This window comes from Schistocerca nitens, chromosome 2 (assembly GCF_023898315.1).
Source record: "Schistocerca nitens isolate TAMUIC-IGC-003100 chromosome 2, iqSchNite1.1, whole genome shotgun sequence".
Lineage (NCBI taxonomy): Eukaryota > Metazoa > Arthropoda > Insecta > Orthoptera > Acrididae > Schistocerca > Schistocerca nitens.
The window spans coordinates 839371709-839394290 of NC_064615.1; the positions used below are offsets into that span (position 1 = coordinate 839371709).

Consider the following 22582-nt stretch of genomic DNA (forward strand, 5'->3'; position numbering starts at 1 on the left):
ACCTCCCAATATTACATAGTTAATATGGCCAGTTCATTATTGGTTAACTTTTGATAAGCCTCATTAATAGTTTGCAGGCAAACATCAGCATACTGCTACAACAGTATACTGTTGAAAAAACGTAACCACACAGTTCACAGTCTTTGAAATAAACTGAACAGACACTGTCATTGTTTTAACTCCTGGCCTATTGGTGTAACACTTATTTCCCGGTTAAGTTGATGCATTGTTGTTGATCTAACCAATACAGGTTTCTCGTCCGAAAATTGGCCGTGGACTGACTAACTCGGGACCCAAAGTCGGGCCTTTATATATCCTCTCAATAATAGGTACTGAAACTATACGTTTTTCGATGTTTAAGTTAGAGAAATTACAATTAAAACATAGCTCATTCAGTAAACTGAATATATAGAAAAATTCCTTCTTTTTAACGGTTTCTTCTACTACAAGGTTAGGCTGAAGTATTTGTTTAAATGATGAAATTAACACAAAGAGTTACGCAAACAATGCTATTGACAAACCCAGTAATTACTTTGTAAATACATTTTTGAACAGTCAAATAAATATTTTAAGAATCTTAGTGCTTTTTCTTCCAAATGTTTATAATCAGTATAGAATTTATATTTGTTTATAAGTCAACAATAGAATCTAAGTCACGAAACGATTACTGATTTCACCCTATAACAAAAGATATTAATTAGGGATAGTCAAAGTAAATCAGGAAAATAATTAAATACACAAACCTAAGCACAAAATTAGACCTGGTGCTATATTCTTTAAGACTGAGGGCCAACTTTTCTCGTTACTGGAAATGCAGATTCTAGGCATGTACGTTAATGGTAATATCCAAAAATGAAAATTAAATGAATTTTAAGGAGGCAGAAGGCAAAACAAGAGAGGAAGTAAAGTGATTCCAGCTTGCTTCGTCACAAAGTGTTTATCATTTCCTGTCTTTTCCTCATACGATATTTTTAAATTTCGTGGTGTTTTTCTGCTTAAGAGGTGTAATCTTGCTCTTTTATACGTGTAAATTCATTGAGCCTATAGTGCATTAATTGCTCATTTGCTTTGTTTCGAAGGCAAGCATTCCTTCGTTTATTAAGCCAGTCAGTGAAGCTCCAGCTCTCGACTGATACACATCTATAGAGCGACAAGTTAAGTGATCATCTTTTCCTGTCTTTCCTCGTAGCATATTCCTAAAATTTCATGCGTGTTTCCGTTTAAGAGGTGTAAGGTCGCATTTTGTATATGTAGATTCGAGCAGTCTGTTGCGCAGTTCTCATTTCTTCTGAACAGTCACCTACGTGGCTCATTGAGGCTACAGCGGAAATTGGTGACTCATTCGGAGGGCAGCAACTTTTATACCTAGGATCCTGTCTGCTTTTACAATTTACTTCTTCAGTTACTCTCGTTAGGTTGGGGAGGACGTGTTCATGGTGTGTGCGGACGAAGAAGGAGCTGCCCGCAGTTTAATAATATCTGTAAGCGCTTTTGGCTATGGTCAATCACCTTCAGGCAGCTTCCTTGGGGTGTAGCGATGGCGGAGAATCTGGCACTTAATATGGGATACATTAGGTGTCGCTTGCTTCGCCCACCGAGACACCTCCTAGTGTAGCTGACGCGATGAATCCATCCCCTACAGCAGAGTGAGTGGCGGTTGGTAACGCATTCGCGTCGCTTGAGGTTTAGGGCCAGTGTGGAGACAGGTCGTCTGGCCTCGCCCAACCACCCCGTGAGCGTAAAAAAGAAAGTGTGAAATCTTATGGGACTTAGCTGCTAAGGTCATCAGTCCCTAAGCTTACGCACTGCTTAACAAAAATTATCCTAAGGACAAACACACACACCCATGCCGGAGGGAGGACTCGTACCTCCGCCAGGATCAGCTGCACAGTCCATGACTGCAGCGCCTAAGACCGCTCGGCTAATCCCGCGCGGCCCGTGAGCGTACAGGTGGCACTCCTTCGACTGAGTCGGAGCAGACACACGGGGGCAGGTGGTTACTAGTTACTGGAGATCCAATATTGGGCGCGTTACGGAGCCCCACAGGCAGATAGCGTTCTGGGCTGGAAAGAAAGCCAATGTGGACTCGATATGTCTGTCGAGGCGTCGTGCCTGCAGCTAGAGGAGTACAGGGTGCAATCTTCTGCAAGTTGTGGCTCACATCCGCACCAACGAAGCCCGTCGGACGGGTTCCGAGGCCGTCCCCAGTTCATATAGGTGACTGGCGAAAGTGGTGAAGGCTGCTGGCTTTAGGCGAACAGTGCAAGCAGAGCTCGCAGTTCGCAGCACTAATCCCAGAGATGATCGAAGTCTTTTGGTTGGGAGTCAAATGGAGGGTTTCAGTCAAAGGATTTGTCGTCCCTGTGATAGTCTTGGAAGCAGATTTGCAGACCTGCCTTATCGGTTGGGGATTTGTAGGACTGCTCTTGAGAGGTCAGGGGTGCGGTACACAAACTAAGTAGCTATTGCACAGTATTTGTGGAGTACACATGAGGTTTTTTTAGGCTATGCGATAGTTTGAGGTACTCTGATGAACACTCGCCAGTTATTACTCAGCAAGGGAAGTCACACTGCATTCAGAGTAAAGGCACTTGGACTGTCAAAATTTTATCAGTAAGCTGTCGAAATATTCCTAATAAAGTTCCAGAATTTACTGCCCCCCCCCCCCCCCCCCAGGTTCTCCCACTAAAATTATTCTCGAGACCTACACCCGGCTGAAACCAGAAGTGGAAGACTGAGATATTTAGCGAATCATGGAACTTACATCACTGATTGGAGGCCGTAGGAGAGGGTGACAAAAATATTGACTCTACTGAGCTCGATTATGACATTGAAGTTATATGGTCAGGTGTATCAGGTCTAGGTGAAACCAAGTCATACAAAGAGTGTCTATGATCAGTACCGCGTGAATGCTTATATCATGCGTTACTAGTTGTAGGCGATTGTAATCTATGAAATTTAGAATGGGATGTCCGTGGATTCGTTACAGGGGGTTCAGAGGAACAGTCATGGAAATACGTTTGAACACGTTTCCTGAAATCTGTCTTGAGTAGTTATTTCGGCAGCCCACAAGGAATGGAAATATCTTACACCTTGTAGCTAAAAATAGACTGGATCTTATCGGCAATGTCAGTTTAGAAATTGTGATAAGCGATGGCGATGTCATTGTAGCAAGTATGGTTACGACAGTTCATAACTCAGTTAAGAAGGATAGGAGAGTATTTCTGCTAGAAAGAGAAGATAAGGAGTTGTCAGCATCTCACGTAAACAATGAGCTGTCATCACTTGGTTCCAGTAAGATGGACGTTGAGGAAAAATGGATAAAGTTTAAGCAGATTGTAAATCGTGGTCTGGATAATTATTTGCCTGACAAATGGATTAAGGATGGAAAAGAACCACCTTGTTTTAATGACGAAATGCGGAGGAAACAATGGATTTGGCACTCTCGGTTCAAAAGAGAACGCACATATAACGACAAGCAAAGGTTAGTAGAGATTCGTGAATCTGTGAAAATATCCATGCGCAAAGCATACAACTATTACCACCGACATATCTTAGCAAAAGATCTGGTATGGAAACCGAGAAAATTCTGGCCCCGTGTAAAATCGCTAAGTGCGTCTATGGCTTCCGTCCAGTAATTTTTTTTTTGACCAGTCTGTTGCGGCAATTGGAGTCAGCAAACGAAAGTCGAAGTTTTGAATTTCACATTCAAGAAATCGTTCACGCAGAAGAATCGTACAAACATACCGTCATTTGTCCATCGAACAGACTCCCATATGGACGACATAGTAATAAGCTTCCCTGGTGCAGAGAAACAGCTGAAGGAGTTGAAAACCAGTCACCAGGTTTGCAGGTAACCCCAGTTCGCTTTCAAAGAGTACTCTACGACTTACTTAGCTTGCATTTATCCGAATCTCCCGCCCAGCACGAAGTTCCAAGAGACTGGAAAAGGCCCAGCAGACTCCCGTACGCAAAGAAGAGCAAAAGAACGGACGCGCAAAATTACAGACCAATATCCCTAATATTGGTTTGCTGTAGAATCCTTGAACATATTCTTAGTTTGATAACAAAAAATTTTATTGAGACAGAGAAGCTTACGTCCATGTATCAACATGGTTTTAGAAATCATCTCTTACGCGATGCCCTTTTATCATACGATGTACTGCAAAATTATGGACTAAGGGCAACAGGCAGATTCCATATTTATGGATTTCCGCAAATTGTTTGTCGCGGTGCCCCATTGCAGGCCCTTGAAGAAGGAACGAGAGTATGGAATAGGTTCACAGATATGTGAGTGCCTCGAAAACTTTTTAAGTTATAGAAGTTATAAAGTTGTTCTCGACGAGACAAGGGTATCGTCAGGAGTGGGCCAGGGCAGTGTGATGGGACTGTTACTATTCTCTGTATACATAAAAGATTTTGTGGAGAGCTTTGGCAGCTATCTGCTGTTCTTTACTGATGATGCTGTGGTGTACGGTGAAGTGTCGAAGTGGAGTGACTGTAGGAGGATACGATATGACTTAGACAAAGTTTGTAGTTGGTGTGACGAATGGCAGCTGGGTCTGAATGAGTAGGTAAACCAAACCTGTAATGTTCGAATACTGCACTAATAGTATTCTGCTTGACACGGTCACGTCATTTAAATATCTGGGCGTAACGTTGCAAAGCGGTATGAAATGGAACGAGCATCTGACGACTGAGGCACGACAGGTGAATTGTCGACTTCTGTTTATTGGGAAAACTAGGACAATGTGGTTCACATGTAAAGGAGAGCGCATACAGGCCGCTAGTGCGATCTGTTACCGAGTACTGCTCTAGTGTTTGTGATCCGTACCAGATCTAATTAAAGGAAGACATCGAAGAAATTTTATTATAATAATAATGAAAAACTGTAGACTATGGTAGTGTACATTTTGTATTCACAAGAAAATAGAATACTTCTCAAATTTCATAAACTGTCCAGTTACTTTTTCTCTTCTTTGAGTAATCAGTCTTCTGACTGGTTTGATACGGCCCGCCGCGGTGGTCTAGCGGTTCTAGGCGCTCAGTCCGGAACCGCGGGACTGCTACGGTCGCAGGTTCGAATCCTGCCTCGGGCATGGATGTTTGTGATGTTCTTAGATTAGTTATGTTTAAGTAGTTCTAAGTTCTAGGGGACTGATGACCACAGATGTTAAGTCCCATAGTGCTCAGAGCCATTTGAACCATTTTTTTGATACGGCCCACCACGAATTCCACTCCTGTGACGATCTCTTCATCTCAGAGTAGCACTTGCAACCTGAGTCCTCAATTTGCTGGATGTAATAAATTCTCTGTCTTCCACTACAGTTTTTGCCCTCTGCAGATCCGTCTAGTACCGTGGAAGTCATTTCCTGATGGCTTAACGGATGTCCTATCATCTTGACCCTTCTCCTTGTCAGTGTTTTGCACACATTCCTTTCCTCTCCGAGTCTTCGCAGAACTTCCTCATTCCTTACCGTTTCAGTCCAATTAATTTACAACACTCGTCTATAGGAATTCATCTCAAATGCTTTGATTCTCTGATGCTCCGATTTTCCCACAGTCCGTGTTTTACTACCACACAATTCTGTGCTCTAGACGTACATTCTTAGAAATTTATTCCTCAAATTAATGCCTCTGTTTAATACTAGTAGACTTCTCTTGGTCAGGAATGCCATTTTTGCCACTGCTAGTCTGCTTTTGCTGTCCTTCTTGCTCCATCCGCCTTTGGTTATTTTACCGTTTAGGTAGTAGAATTCCTTAACTTCATCTACTTCATGACCATGAATCCTGATATTAAGTTTCTCGTTGTTCTCCTTTCTCCTACTTCCCATTACTTTCGTCTTTCTTCGATTTACTCACAAACCATATTCCTACTCAGTAGACCGTTCATTACATTCAACAGATCATGTATTTCTTCTTCACTTTCACTCAGGATTGCAATTTCATCTGTGAATCGTGTCAGTGATATTGTTTCACCTTGAATTTTAACTCTTGAATTTTTTCTTTATTTCCATCATTCCTTATTCGATGTACATATTGAAAAGTAGGGGCGAAAAACTACATCCCTGTCTCGCACTGTTTTAAATTCGAGCAGTTTGTTCTTGGGCGTCCACTCTTATTATTCTTCCTTGGCTGTTGCACATACTGTACATTACCCGTCTCTCCCTATAGCTTACCCCTACTTTTCGGACATCTTCCACCATTTTACATTGTCGAACGCTTTTTCCAGATCGACAAACCCTACGAAGGTGCCTTGTTTTTCCTTTACACTTGCTTCTATCATCAACCGCGACGTCAGAATTGCCTCTCTGGTGCCTTTATACTTCCTAGAGCCAAACTGGTCATCAATTTTCTTTTCCAATCTTCTGTATATTATTCTTATCAGCAGCTTGGATGCATGAACTATTAAGTCGATTCTACGATAATTCTCTCAATCTTCGGAACTGTGTGGATGTTATTTTTACGAAAGTCAGATTTTATGTCTCCAGACTCACAAGTTGTACACACTAATAGACGTTTTTTGCCACTTCCCCCAATTTGATTTTAGAAATTCTGATAAAAAGCTATCTATCCCTCTTACCGTATTTGATCCTAAGTCCTCCAAAGCCCTCTTAAATTGTTGGACCACCTAACATCCCCTATCGACTGCTGTATATTCTTCTATCACATCAGACAATTCTTCCCGCTGATGAAGTCCTTCTGTTTACTTTTTCCACCTATTAGCTCTCTCCGCTGCATTTAACAGTGGAATCCCAGTTGCACATTTAATGTTACCATCCTTGCTGTTAATTTCACCGAAGGTTGTTTTGACTTTTCAGTATGCTGATTCAGTCCTTCCGACAATCATTTTTTGTTCGATTTCTTCATATGTTTCATGCAGCCTTTTCGTCCTAGCTTCCCTGCACTTCCTGTTTATTTTCATCCTCAGCGACTTGTATTTCTGTATTCTTGAAATTCCCTGTACATTTTTGTACTTCTTTCTTTCGTCGATTAGCTGATGTATTTCTTCTGTTACCCATGGTTTCTTCGCAGTTACCTTCCTTGTACCTATGTTTTTCTTTCAACGTCTGTGATTGCCCTTTTTAGAGATGCCCATTCCTCTTCAATTGTACTAACTGCTGAACTGTTCCCTCATGCTGTATGTATAGACATAGAGAACTTCATGCGTACCTCCTCATTCATTAGTACTTCCGTATCCCACTTCTTTGCGTATTGGTTCTTCCTGACCAATCTCTTAAACTTCAGCCTACTCTTCATCACTACTACATTGTGATCCGAATCTGTATCTGCTCCTGGATAAGCCTTTCAATCCAGTATCTGTTTTCGGAATCTCTGTCCTGCCATGATGTAGTCAAGCTGAAGTCTTCCCGTATCATCCGGCCTTTCCCAAGTATACCCCCTCCTCTTGTGATTCTTGGACAGAGTATTCGCTATTACTAGCTGAAACGTATTACAGAACTCATTAGTTTTACCCCTCTTTCGTTCCTTGTCCCAAGCACATATTCTCTTATTACCTTTTCTTCTACTCCTTCCCCTACAACTGCGTTCCAGTCCTCCATAAATATTACATTTTCTCTCCCCTTAGGTATTATATTAGGCTTTCGATATCCCCATATACTTTCTGTATCTCTTCATCTTCAGCTTGTGACGTCGGCGTGTATACCTGAACCATCGTTGTCGGTGCTGGTTTGCTGTCGATTCTGACAAGAACAACCGTATCACTGAACTGTTCACAGTAACACACTCTCAGCCCTGCCTTCGTATTGATAACGATTGTTACTCCCGTTATACCATTTGCTGCTGCTATTGATATTACCCTTTACTGATCTGACCAGAAATCCTTGTCTTCTTTCCATTTCACCGTACTGATACCTACTAAATCTAGACTGACCCTCTGCATAACCCTTTTCAGATTTTCTAGCTTCCCTACCACGCTGATACTTCTAACTTTCCAATAGTCACCTTCCCCTTGGCAGTCCCCTTCCGAAGATTCGAATGAGAGACTATTCCGGAATCTTTTGGCAATGAAGAGATCATCATGACTTCTTTTTTAAATTACAGGTCACATGTTCTGTCGATACACAACATGTGTCTTTCATGAAGTGGTTTACTCTGTCTTCTGCGTCATCATGCCGTTGATCGTTGCTGATTCTTCCGCCTTTAGGTTTAGTGGGTCACTCCAAGGGCAAGAGTGTCCCCTGAACAACTGTCCGCTCCCCCGCCCTCTTTGGCAAGGCCGTTGGCGTAATTAAGGTGACTTCTTATACCGGATGTCTTTGGTCGTCAGTTACTTACTGGCGCCGAGAAGCTCGCTTTTATCCCAAGTAATACATTTGTACAGTTTCCACAATATATAATTTCTCAAATATCTCAGTTTCCATTAAACTGCCATTCCGTTATATAACAGTGTAATAGTTTTATCACAGTTACAATTGAGTATGTGATAATTGATTTCTAGCTATCCAAAATATAAGAGATTTATGGTAATAGTTATAATAGCAAAATATAGACAAAGAGATGACACTAGAAATTATCAGAGCAAAAGACATAACTTTGTGATCCCTGGGGTTTCGTAGGTAAAACTGATGGCTCATAAGTTTTTCAGGCTGCAACCTAGCTGTCGTGTTCCCTTCACGCTTTGTTCTGACAATCTGCCTGTTGTCTTCATATGACCATAGAAGATATTTTTGGTCGCTGTCGAACCCCAGTGAAACTGTTGAACGAAGCCTAGACGTTCTTGAGATATCGTCTGAAGAGATAATGACAACTTACCTGCAAATCTAAAAGCTTGTAAACCAATAAAAACTTCAATCTATTTGAAACGGTGTAAAAATCACATGAACAATAGAAATCTTGATGACGGAAATATTTGATTAATATCACAACGACACTGATAAAACAAAGTTGAGGGCGTTGTGACTGTTGGCAATAGAGAATCAAGCGACAGAATTCAGAATCGAGTGAGCCGAAAGTATATGCTTGGAGGACATTAATATTACAACAACTGTGAGACCACTGACTGTCTTATGAAGCAGGATTGGTGCGTTATTTCTCTGAGCTTCCAGAGGCTCCACGATTCGACAATGTAGCTGGTATATATATATATATATATATATATATATATATATATATATATATATATATATATATATATATATATATATATAGAGAGAGAGAGAGAGAGATATGGAGATTTTACTGCGCTTGGAGCATATATTCATTTATATTCATTTGCTGTCTAGAACGTTGTGATAAGAGGGTAAATAAGCGGAAAAGGAGAGAACACTATAATCGTTCTGCAAAAACCAATGGAAAATCTAATATTACAGACAAACTTAAGGTGAGTAAATTACTCGTTAAAATACAGTAGAGCTTTCGAGACGATTGACCACGTCACTCTGCACGCGAATCTCAGATGGTATAAATTTTCCTCTTGTACTAAACAGTAGTTCCATGTATATGTCATTTCCTGACAACATCGTGTAATGTCCGGAACAATGAGGTGTTCTTTATGCTTTTATGCATCCTGTTCAGATCAATAATTGTAGAGGGAACAATATGGAATGTGTGTATGGCATAATTGGCAGGGAAATCCCATCTAGTTTGTTCGGCAAAACTCTCGTTATTTGATGCCAGATCAGCGAATTGGTGGTCGTTGATGATGAAATGACGATAAGGAAGACACACATCCACACAAGCCCAGTCACGAGCAGCGAAAATCCCCGACCCGACCGGGAATCGATCCTGGAACACCGTGATCGGGAGACAGCAGGGCTAATCAAATGACCACTGGAAGATGACATGTAGGGACAGAATAACAACATTCAAATGAAGCTAATATACTAATACTGATGAACGTGTAGATTTCACTCCTTTAAGGACTATTCTCTTTCTTCTTCTCGTATTGGAACACACCGAGCGACGTGGTGCATTAACAATACAATGGATTCGTAAAGGGAGGACATCGCTTCAAATTCCCGCCTGTCATCCAGACTTACGATCTCTGCGATTTTCTTCAATCTGTTGGCGGGAAGGCTAGGAACGTTCCTCTGAAAGTGTGCTGAGTATTTTCTTCCTCATCGCATTCCAAACACTACAGCTAGCGCTCCATCGATTATGACCTTGTAGTCAACTACACATTTAGCTCTAACCTTTCTTCCGCCATTCCTATGTATTAGAAGATTCTCGCAACTGGATCACGGAGGTCTTTTATAAGAAGAGTACTCGAGCGGATTGTCGCAGTGGACATGCACGATGTTACGACAAACATTGATTTTTTTCATAGAGGGTACCACAGCAAGGAATTTATAAAAGAAAGTAGTAGATACAATCTTCGTTGTATTAATCTTTTTTGTTCACACGAACCATAAATCTCTCTAGAAAGACTTAGAAGGCTGTAAGTAGTCGTGAACAAACAAATTAACACAGCAAAAGTTGATAATACCGCCTTTCTTTAACACACACTGGCTTACCATAATCAGAGGTGTTCATAAACCGTGAATGAGATCAAGAGGTTTAACGGAACTCTGCTCACATTCCGGCGGCGTGGTAAGTTCACTATCCCTCTGTTCAGATACCTAGCATTTCCAAGGATATTTTATTTTGTAAGGTCAGTGAGGTCACCAGCAGAATTTTGCAAAACTTTGCTCGTGTTATAAATGTTACCCACACACGATAATACATGGTGTGTTTTAGTCATCGAGAAAAATACTTCAGACGAATGTAAATACTTCAGACGAATGATGCTGGAGGTGAAGATGAAAGTGCCTTTATGTTTACAATCTGGCGACCCATTCCTTACAAATCGTCGCAGTGTTACATCTGGTGTGCCACTCAGTCCACATCAACGGCAGTTCGTATTTTAAACACATTTTTATGTGTAATTGATAACTGGGTATGTCACACTAAGAACTGAAAATAAAAATTCATACTTGTATCTATAACATAATCAGAACTGAAAAGGTACTTATCAGCTTCTTAATAAATTAATATATTTTTAATTTAAAACTTTATTTGTGAAATATATGCAAAACAGTGGGTACTAAAAAAATCATCACTTTGATTTTTTTTGTATCTTGTCTAGATGAGGTTTCACGGCTTCACGAAATACTTTCATCTCGTCTGCGTAGTTTTGGTTAGAGCTCTCAACTCTAGAGAGCCACTCAGCAATATTTTTGTACTTGTATGGATTAAATTCCGTTTTTGGAATAATCTGTAACAGAAGATTTAGGAATATATTACTAGCGAGTACACTATATGAAACTTCTCACATTTACAAAGAGAACATTTAAAATATACATCATATTCAATAGCGTTCTCCCTGTAAACATACATGCTTAAGCACTTGAGACAGAGAACTAAAACATATACAAAATAAGTAAACATATTGACATACGGCTTTTCCTAAGTTATAGCGCACAGTGTGGCGAATTTATGACCTACGCAAGTGATCTGTAGCATTTATTGTTGCCAAATTCATATACCAACATTGTTTTGTGGGAGGTTACTATCAGCTATTTAACTTTTTTAACCTTAAGAAGAAGACTTCGACAATGTACGATACATGACCTTAATCAAAGACAAATAAGAAGACAGCGTCACAATTTACCGTTCGGTATTGCACCAAATGTAAGAAAACAATCAGCTCGTACACGGATTGGACAAAAATACGGAAACATCTTGTAAGATGCATAGCTGCAGATGCTAGGCAAGCCTGCAGATTTCGCTGTAGTATTTGATCACGAACGGCACATAAGCAAAACCCCAAAAGATTACAAGTGTTCTGTCAAGTGTTGAGTGCACTATGTAGGGGCTAAGTGAATTCGAGTCTACGCAAGTTATTGGTGTTCGTATGGTTGGTGCTGTCGTAACCATCGTAGCGCAAGTGTTTGGTATTTCACGAGGCACTGTATCAGAGATTTATATCTCATAGAGGGAAACCAGAAAAACATCACCCATTATGCCACAATGCGGACATAAGCGTGACAGACAATCATCGAAGAGCACTGTGATAAAAATTAATGAGGACGTCAGATGCAAAATTCATTGCAGTATATAATGTCGACCTCGTGAAACCTGTCAGCACCAAACCAATACGAAGGGAGCTCCGTAAGCAGGGAACACAGGCGAGCTGGGATTTCAAAATCGCACATCATTGACACAAATGCCCGTCACAGCATAACGTGGTGCCGCAGCTATAAAACTCGGAGGTATGGTGCAGTGGAAGAAAGTTATTTGATCGGACTAGTCTTGATTCGCACTGGCTTCGAACTTATAACCGAGTTGATGATTCGAGCAGCCAAAATGTGGGCCGCATGCTACTCTGCAAGGGGCATTATTGCCAAGAATTATGTGTCCATCCCATGGTACAATATTTGCTCCCAATGTGGAGAAAGTGTTCCAAGACGACAGTGTCTCTGTTCACACAGCTATCATCATCCAGGACTGGTTTTGTGAGCACGCGGATGAACTGTCGCATCCCACAGGGCGGCTACAGTCAGCAGGTATCAGTATTATAGAGCCTTTATGGCCTACTTGGAGAGAAGGGGACGTGATCACCGTCATAGTTATCTAATGTGCCACTATTTTACAGGAAGAATGGTCTATGATTCTCCTGAAAACCACAAGGGGACCCTATTTATCCTTTGCAACACGACTTGGAGCTGTTTTGAATTCCAGTGGAAAGCCAGTAGCTTTCCTGCAACGTACTGGGCATGGTAACATGTTGTGCTTTTGGTGTCTACGTAATATACACTTCTGGAAATGGAAAAAAGAACACATTGACACCGGTGTGTCAGACCCACCATACTTGCTCCGGACACTGCGAGAGGGCTGTACAAGCAATGATCACACGCACGGCACAGCGGACACACCAGGAACCGCGGTGTTGGCCGTCGAATGGCGCTAGCTGCGCAGCATTTGTGCACCGCCGCCGCAGTGTCAGCCAGTTTGCCGTGGCATACGGAGCTCCATCGCAGTCTTTAACACTGGTAGCATGCCGCGACAGCGTGGACGTGAACCGTATGTGCAGTTGACGGACTTTGAGCGAGGGCGTATAGTGGGCATGCGGGAGGCCGGGTGGACGTACCGCCGAATTGCTCAACACGTGGGGCGTGAGTTCTCCACAGTATATCGATGTTGTCGCCAGTGGTCGGCGGAAGGTGCACGTGCCCGTCGACCTGGGACCGGACCGCAGCGACGCACGGATGCACGCCAAGACCGTAGGATCCTACGCAGTGCCGTAGGGGACCGCACCGCCACTTCCCAGCAAATTAGGGACACTGTTGCTCCTGGGGTATCGGCAAGGACCATTCGCAACCGTCTCCATGAAGCTGGGCTACGGTCCCGCACACCGTTAGGCCGTCTTCCGCTCACGCCCCAACATCGTGCAGCCCGCCTACAGTGGTGTCGCGACAGGCGTGAATGGAGGGACGAATGGAGACGTGTCGTCTTCAGCGATGAGAGTCGCTTCTGCCTTGGTGCCAATGATGGTCGTATGCGTGTTTGGCGCCGTGCAGGTGAGCGCCACAATCAGGACTGCATACGACCGAGGCACACAGGGCCAACACCCGGCATCATGGTGTGGGGAGCGATCTCCTACACTGGCCGTACACCACTGATGATCGTCGAGGGGACACTGAATTGTGCACGGTACATCCAAACCGTCATCGAACCCATCGTACTACCATTCCTAGACCGGCAAGGGAACTTGCTGTTCCAACAGGACAATGCACGTCCGCATGTATCCCGTGCCACCCAACGTGCTCTAGAAGGTGTAAGTCAACTACCCTGGCCAGCAAGATCTCCGGATCTGTCCCCCATTGAGCATGTTTGGGACTGGATGAAGCGTCGTCTCACGCGGTCTGCACGTGCAGCACGAACGCTGGTCCAACTGAGGCGCCAGGTGGAAATGGCATGGCAAGGCGTTCCACAGGACTACATCCAGCATCTCTACGATCGTCTCCATGGGAGAATAGCAGCCTGCATTGCTGCGAAAGGTGGATATACACTGTACTAGTGCCGACATTGTGCATGCTCTGTTGCCTGTGTCTATGTGTTTGTGGTTCTGTCAGTGTGATCATGTGATGTATCTGACCCCAGGAATGTGTCAATAAAGTTTCCCCTTCCTGGGACAATGAATTCACGGTGTTCTTATTTCAATTTCCAGGAGTGTATTTGTCTAGGCCTAGTATGTACACTATTATGTCTTCCACAACATGTAATGATGCAGAAGCTTATATCACAGGAAAACTAAAGAGACGTGTATGAATATCAAGAGCTCAGATGGAAAACCAGTCCTAAGGGAAAGCATAAAGGAGTATATAGAGGGTCTATGCAAGGGCGATATTATGCAAATGGAAGAGGGCGTAGATGAAGGAGAGATGGGAGATACGATACTGAGTGAGGAATTCGACAGAGCACCGAAAGACCTAAGTCGAAACAAGTCCATGGGAGTAGACAACATTCCGTCAGAGCTACTGATTGCCTTGGGAGAGCCAGCCATGTAAAACTCTTCCATCTGGTGAGGAAGATGTATGAGACAGGCGAAATGCCCTCACACTTCAGAAAGAATATAGTAATTCCTGTTCCAAACAAAGTATGTGCTGACTGGTACGAGAACTACCGAACCACGACTTACCTTAGAAGGGTGGTTTAGGAAAGACAAACCTACGTTTGTAGTAATCGTAGACCTAGAGAAAGCTTTTGATAATGTTGAGTGGAACACTGAAATTCTGAAGGTGTCAAGGTAACATACAGGGAGCGAAAGGATGTTTACAATTTGTACAGAAAGCAGATGGCAGTTACAAAAATCGAGGGACACGAAAAGGAAGCAATGGCTGAGGAGGGAATAAGACAGGGTTAGAGCCTATCACCAATGTTATTCAGTCAGCATATTGAGCAACGAGTAAAGGAAACATAAGAAAAATTTGGAGTACGAATTAAGCTCCAGGGAGAAGAAATAAAAACTTTGAGGTTTCCCGATGACATTGTACACTCCTGGAAATTGAAATAAGAACACCGTGAATTCATTGTCCCAGGAAGGGGAAACTTTATTGACACATTCCTGTGGTCAGATACATCACATGATCACACTGACAGAACCACAGGCACATAGACACAGGCAACAGAGCATGCACAATGTCGGCACTAGTACAGTGTATATCCACCTTTCGCAGCAATGGAGGCTGCTATTCTCCCATGGAGACGATCGTAGAGATGCTGGATGTAGTCCTGTGGAACGGCTTGCCATGCCATTTCCACCTGGCGCCTCAGTTGGACCAACGTTCGCGCTGGACGTGCAGACCGCGTGAGACGACGCTTCATCCAGTCCCAAACATGCTCAATGGTGGACAGATCCGGAGATCTTGCTGCCCAGGGTAGTTGACTTACACCTTCTAGAGCACGTTGGGTGGCACGGGATACATGCGGACGTGCATTGTGCTGTTGGAACAGCAAGTTCCCTTGCCGGTCTAGGAATGGTAGAACGATGGGTTCGATGACGGTTTGGATGTACCGTGCACTATTCAGTGTCCCCTCGACGATCACCAGTGGTGTACGGCCAGTGTAGGAGATCGCTCCCCACACCATGATGCCGGGTGTTGGCCCTGTGTGCCTCGGTCGTATGCAGTCCTGATTGTGGCGCTCACCTGCACGGCGCCAAACACGCATACGACCATCATTGGCACCAAGGCAGAAGCGACTCTCATCGCTGAAGACGACACGTCTCCATTCGTCCCTCCATTCACGCCTGTCGCGACACCACTGTAGGCGGGCTGCACGATGTTGGGGCGTGAGCGGAAGACGGCCTAACGGTGTGCGGGACCGTAGCCCAGCTTCATGGAGACGGTTGCGAATGGTCCTTGCCGATACCCCAGGAGCAACAGTGTCCCTAATTTGCTGGGAAGTGGCGGTGCGGTCCCCTACGGCACTGCGTAGGATCCTACGGTCTTGGCGTGCATCCGTGCGTCGCTGCGGTCCGGTCCCAGGTCGACGGGCACGTGCACCTTCCGCCGACCACTGGCGACAACATCGATATACTGTGGAGACCTCACGCCCCACGTGTTGAGCAATTCGGCGGTACGTCCACCCGGCCTCCCGCATGCCCACTATACGCCCTCGCTCAAAGTCCGTCAACTGCACATACGGTTCACGTCCACGCTGTCGCGGCATGCTACCAGTGTTAAAGACTGCGATGGAGCTCCGTATGCCACGGCAAACTGGCTGACACTGACGGCGGCGGTGCACAAATGCTGCGCAGCTAGCGCCATTCGACGGCCAACACCGCGGTTCCTGGTGTGTCCGCTGTGCCGTGCGTGTGATCATTGCTTGTACAGCCCTCTCGCAGTGTCCGGAGCAAGTATGGTGGGTCTCACACACCGGTGTCAATGTGTTCTTTTTTCCATTTCCAGGAGTGTAATTCTGTCAGAGACAGCATGGAACCTGGAAAACCAGCTGAATAGAAAGGAGAATATAAAATGAACATCAACAAAAACGCAACGAGGATAATGGAATGTATTCGAATTAAATTAGGTGATGCTGAGGATTCAGTTTAGGAAATATGATACTTACGGTAGTAGATGAGTTTAGCTATTTTGGCAGCAAAATAACTGATGATGGTAGAAGTAGATAGGATATAACATGCAGACTGGCGGTGGCAAGGAAAGCGTTTCCGAAGAAGAGAAGTTTGTCAACATCGAATATAGATGTAAGTGTCAGGAAGTCTTTTCTGAAAGTATTTGCTTCTATTGTAGTCAAGTATGGAAGTGAAACATGGACGTTATATAGTTTAGATAAGAAGAGTATAGAAGTTTCTGAAATGTAGTGCTACAGAAGAATGCTGAAGATTAGATGGGTAGATCACGTAGAACTGGGGAGAAGAGGAATTCGTGGCACAACTTGATTAGAAGACGGGATAGGTTGATAGGACACATTTTGAGGCATCAAGGGAGCACCAATTTAGTTTTAGAGGGAAGAGTGAAGGGTAAAAATCGTAGAGAGAGACCAAAAATAAAATGAATACACTAAGCAAATTCCGAAGGATGTAGGTTGTGGGCCGGCCGATGTGGCCGAGCGGTTCTAGGCACTTCAGTCCGGAATCGCCCGACCGCTAGGGTCACAGGTTCGAATCCCGCCTCGGGCATGGATGTATGTGATGTCCTTCGGTTAGTTAGGTTTCAGTAGTTCTAAGTTCTAGGGGACTGATGACCTCAGATGTTAAGTCCCATAGTACTCAGAGCCATTTGAACCATTTGTAGGCTGCGGTAGTTACTCGGAGATGAAGATGCTTGCACAGGATAGAGTAGCATGGAGAGTTGTATCAAACCAGTCTTTTACTGAAGACCACAACAGACACAACAAGTGGTCAAAATGCTGACCATGGGAATTGATTGACTCATGCAATTCCAGACAGACCGTGTTGAGCGCTGAATGTCATTAAGCCTTCTTGTAGCACAGTCCTCTCTTAAAGGACATTTTTGTCTTCTGGAGTCTGCATTTCCTAATAGACTATTTCTTTTAACATTATTCACAACGAAAGGGCAGGGAAAACTATTAGGAGTATATGCTGTTTTGTGGTCATGGGCGACCAGTCGAACGACTTCCAAATTTCATGCAAAGGCCTGTAATTATTTGTAAAGAATGAGTTTGATATCCACCATATCGGTGTCACAAGTACTGTCTGATGTACAATCTGATGTCTGGCAGTAAGTGTGGTAGCATATCTTCGGAGGTGTACATAACTGTGCTTTTTTTAATCCCAATTATTCGCGAAATTCCAAAACATTCATTGAAAGACCAACATTATTCTTTTTCACCTTCAGCAGCCAGTGTGGATATTCAACTGACTGGTGGTGCATATTGGAATGTTACTGATTTGTCAATGGTTTGTAAGCGATGTTTCAACTATACACACATCTTGAACAGAAACCCGCATCAGCTTAAAGTTTTCCTTGACACCATTCCTAGAACTTCAACCGATTTTCACTTAATACTTTCAGGTGCAAAGATAAGAAGAGGAACGATTTATGAGTGAGGCGTTTTCTTACGTTTAATATAGTAGGGTAGATGTTTATGGGACCACTTCAACTGACGTTGGAACAGTGGTTTGGTGCGATTTTGACTTGTTGCTATCTAATTACATTTCACATATGTTATGACGTTAATTACGTCGGAAAATTCGCTGCACTAACCGCTACCAATTAGTGAAACTGTCTTCTTAACCTGTACACCCGCAGGATCACTTTAAAGTTAGTACGTACAGCAAGCAGAGTACAACTTGCAGCTTGCATCTCCTTTATGCTGATGTAAAATTCCATTGACAATGGAACTGAGATTTCTTCTGTACATAGGCAATACACTTTAAAATCTAAAGTAATTGCAAAGTACATATAATTTATTAAGTATGTGTTTAAGATTTCCTAGTAAAGGAGATATAAACACGCAAAGCTAGAAGTACAGTCTTATAAAATAAGGGTTAATAGCTGAAATCAAAGCATTTACATTGTTTCAGCATTTTAAACAAAAAAATTTAGATGATAAAATAGGATATTGCCTACAAATAAACTGACCTTAACTGAGTAAGGGTTACGTAAGAGGCGGCATAATACAGTGACGGAAGACAAGTCAGATCGATTCAACAGTGTCAACATAACAATTTTACTTGTTTCATAACAACTCGAAAATTGAATTCTTAGCTATTACTTTTGTGTTTTCACTTAGAACTAATTGTGCATAAACAGAGCAGCACTACCTGAGTTGTTGACACAATTAGAGCAGCAGAGTAATCAGCCAGTGTGATGTTATCCCCTGCGAGCCACTGCTTTCCTTCTAGCATTCTGTTCCAAGTCTCTAGTCCACCGTTTACTTTGTCCACATACGTCTGGTCTGGTGGTTTTCCGTCAATAACTGCGTACTGCAGGCAAAAAGAAATATTGACAGATCTTTGTTATCGATCATAGACCAAAATATACGTAAAAAGTTTACTTACTATGACAAAATAATATGAAAATAAAGCTAACACGCGTTTTAAATTTTTATATTTTACATAATCTCATATTCTTTATATCAGTTTATTACTTATGGTTAGGCTGTCAGTAAAGGAACTCGTTTCATATGCTGCTTACCACAGGGATAAAGATGTACAACACATAACAGACACATCCGTTATGGTATACAGGGTGTAAATTTTAAGTGGACAAACCAGAATAACTCGAGCTTCAGACGAAAAAATGTGTAGAATCCAAAGTTGATTATTTTCGAGGGGGACATCCTGGTGCTAAAATTTGCCCGCCACCCCAGCCCCCTGGGGGTGGGACGGGAGGCAACTTTAAAATTTCAAATTGGAACCCCTATTTTTCATTGCAGAATAGGATTCTACATAAAAAATATGTACATCTGTCTTAAACATTTGTTTTGATTCTTGGTAGTTGGCGCTGTAATTCAAGAAAATCCATGTTCTCATTTCTGCATGAAAATTGGTTACGGATAGATAAAAAGTATTTATTTACCTCGTAAATTTTGATGCGATAAAACTAAAACTCTCCCTCTCTCCCCATAGGGTTGGGTTAGAGAGACGAATTAGGATTTTACAAATGTTGACCCCCAATATTAATTATTTCCGCAGATTCTGATTGCGTTTATTCTTGTGCTCAATAATATCGTGGATTGTGATCATTATTTTTAAATGTAGTTTACAATTATGTCAGGATTATAGTTTACGAAAAGTGGTTCCTTTCTATTGGCATCAAAAATTATTGATTCACAACGTGCAGAAACTTTTTATGTTCAAGCCCTAAAAGTTTATAATAAAACTGTTGCAGAGTTGATGAGATGTAATATTTTTATCAATATATGCATACACAAAACTGCTAGCCAATAAAATACTGTTTTGTGGAGTCAAACTACTGTACCAATAACAGATTACAGGACCACCATGACAGTTACGTTGTGTGGTCTACATGCAAATCAGGCACCATGCAATATCAGGCCACTACGGTTAGTAGAAATAAAAATATCCGGTACTTAATGCGTTAACTATTTTTCGATGCCTCATGATTTGTCATGTGAATTTACGCTATATTGTAGTCCCCTTACACCGATTCAGTATTCCGTCATTGGTTATCCGCTCTATCCATATGACGTTCAGCTTTCTTCTACAACGCAACGTATGAAAAGCTTCTGTTCTCTCCTTGCCTGTACTGACTATAGTTCAGTTGCATTACCACACAGCATTAAATTTGAAAAAAAAATCTAATTATCTGTATTCAATTTTAACATGTTTCTCCCTTTTTCGAAACGCTTTTCTTACTGTTAGTCTGCCTTTAATGTCCTCTTCACTGTTATGGCGTCAGTCAGTGTGGCGCTCAGTAAAAATATACGACTATGACTTACAGCATCTCACTTCTTATTCCATGCACTCCAAAATTTCCAAACTTAATTTTGCTATTCTCTATTATCCTTATTGTAATTTTATTGATGTTCATCTTACAACCTGTTTACAAGTAATCACCTAAGTCTTTTGCTTTCCCTGGCATAGTTAATCACAACCTCGAAACTCACTATTTTTATTTGTTTCTCTGAATGTAAATCCGTTTTCCAAATTTCTCCTTGTATTCTTTTACCGTTTTCTCTACATGAACTTTGATTAAGATGGATAAGTTACACCCACGTCTCAACCGTTTTTCAGCTTCGGCATCGTTTTCATCCCCATGAATTCATAGAACAGCGTTTCTCGGTTGGTTTGCGTTTTCAGACTAGAATATCCGCAGCATTTCAGTAAATTCCATACTACTTAACATTACATGCTAGGTGAGAAGTTGCAAGCTTCGCATATTGCTTGTTTTTTGTCATGTATTTGAATTTACTGCAACTCATTCTCATAGAGCTAGTGACATACACTTAGCAGCCAATGAGGTTGAATTTCTCTGTTGACGTGATGTTTAATGATGAAGAATGTTCTATCGTCGTAATTAATTGCTGTAACTCACGAAGTGGCTACAAAGCCCCTCAAACAATTGGCGATATTCGGCTAGAGTGAATACCATAGAAAATAACCGTTTCTTTCTTTGTTTGCTGTTCTACAATGTTTTCCAGATCACCACAAGTTAGGACGCGGAGTAGTTTTATACTACAGTTTGTGTTCCTAGATCGTGCTTTTTCGTGCTCAAACCCTGCATCACAAACTACTCGACAGCGCGATGCCCGATGATTTACAAGGAGATAAGCAGGTAGGTATCTGTGCAGGCAAGAAAAATAAATTAGATCAAGAACCGACAGGTTTTCTTTAGACTGTGTCAGCGTTTCTAATGTATTTTCACAGGTCGAATTACTGCAGAACTTACCCAGATTTTCCCAATAGCTCCGTAGATATCGAAGTCAAAAAACAGCCGCTGATCTACTAGAGCTCGCGTAGACGGGTCACTCGGGTACAGTGAATCGTCCTTCGCATATTTCGATATTAGATACATAGCGATAGCACGGCTGTAAAAGAAAATAATAATTATTATTATTATGTGCAGAAAACAAGATGGTCATGAAATTAGTAAAACGAAATACGCAGCCTGAGAATGAAAGAGAAATACCCAGAACGGAAAGGGAAAACTTCGCGAGTCGAGATGGTATGTGATGTTAGTTCAGTGGTTACAACATCGAGTCACGTTTTTAAGAACTTGGTGGTAATAAATGTTCCGCCACCTCTGGCCTGATTTCATTCACTGATTCGGTTGGGAAGGGTGTGGCAGAGTCACTCCAGCCCCTCCCGAGGCAAGCTGAGCCACAACTGTTGTAACTGGTCCGTAAAAGGGAAACTCCCCATCGCGTCCCCCTCACATTTAGTGGTAAGATGGCCCAGAGGTTAGCCTGTCAAAACCTGAACACAGATCAAGCATGAAAAGAAGAAGGTGTACTGAACTGTGAAAAAAAAAAGGAAAATAGTAAACGTTCGAAGCCGAAGAAGTGCAATATCAAAGTAAACGTAACAGCCGCGGCGTCGTGTTTAAGTGGATACGGTGTTGGGCTGCAAACCGGACGAACCGTGTTGAAAACTCCTTCGTGCTCTTTTATTTTTGACGGTATTATGAACTGTCCGTCTGGTCACAGAAATGTTTGATCTCTTTCTGTTGTCTTGGCCACTGTCATACGATACATTGGCTAGAGAATATGAGGTACGTGGTAAGAAAACGTTACCATCGCAAGTAAATGTGATGAATAGTGAGAGCAGGGGAGATATCAAATAGACGTCTCTCAAGAATGAAAAAACAAAAAAACAGCTGTGACCTATGTCACAACGAAGGTATTTAAGAGTTTAAACTTGCAAAACGGAACGCAACTTCAGAAACGTTAAAAACAGATGTTCTGACAGGGCACAGAGCACAGTGATTGAGAAACTGTTGTGTTCCTTTGTTGTAGTTTCAGTGACAAACTATTATGTTTTCATCATGTCCTTCGGACCGATTACATTAACATTCAGCGAACGCCTGAATCGGGCAAGGAGGGATATCTCACTCATTTACCAGGCATACAAATTAGGAGCGTCGTCAAGAGATTCCTATGATATGATACACGTACTATCAGGTATGCTGTG

General features: G+C 42.4%; 1 protein-coding gene across 2 annotated transcripts in view; it reads right to left on the minus strand.

Annotated features, from left to right (window-relative positions):
- Positions 1-11034: 11034 nt before the first annotated feature.
- Positions 11035-22582, minus strand: part of LOC126234668 (glutathione S-transferase D6-like) — a 76812-nt gene continuing 65264 nt past the window's right edge. For both annotated transcript variants that reach the window (XM_049943406.1, XM_049943408.1), the window contains exons 4-6: positions 21342-21480; positions 18752-18913; positions 11035-11215 (exon numbers count right to left, since the gene is read on the minus strand). In XM_049943406.1, coding sequence (XP_049799363.1) covers positions 11057-11215; positions 18752-18913; positions 21342-21480 — 460 coding nt within the window. In that variant the 3' untranslated portion in view covers positions 11035-11056. The remainder of the gene's footprint in view (positions 11216-18751; positions 18914-21341; positions 21481-22582) is intronic.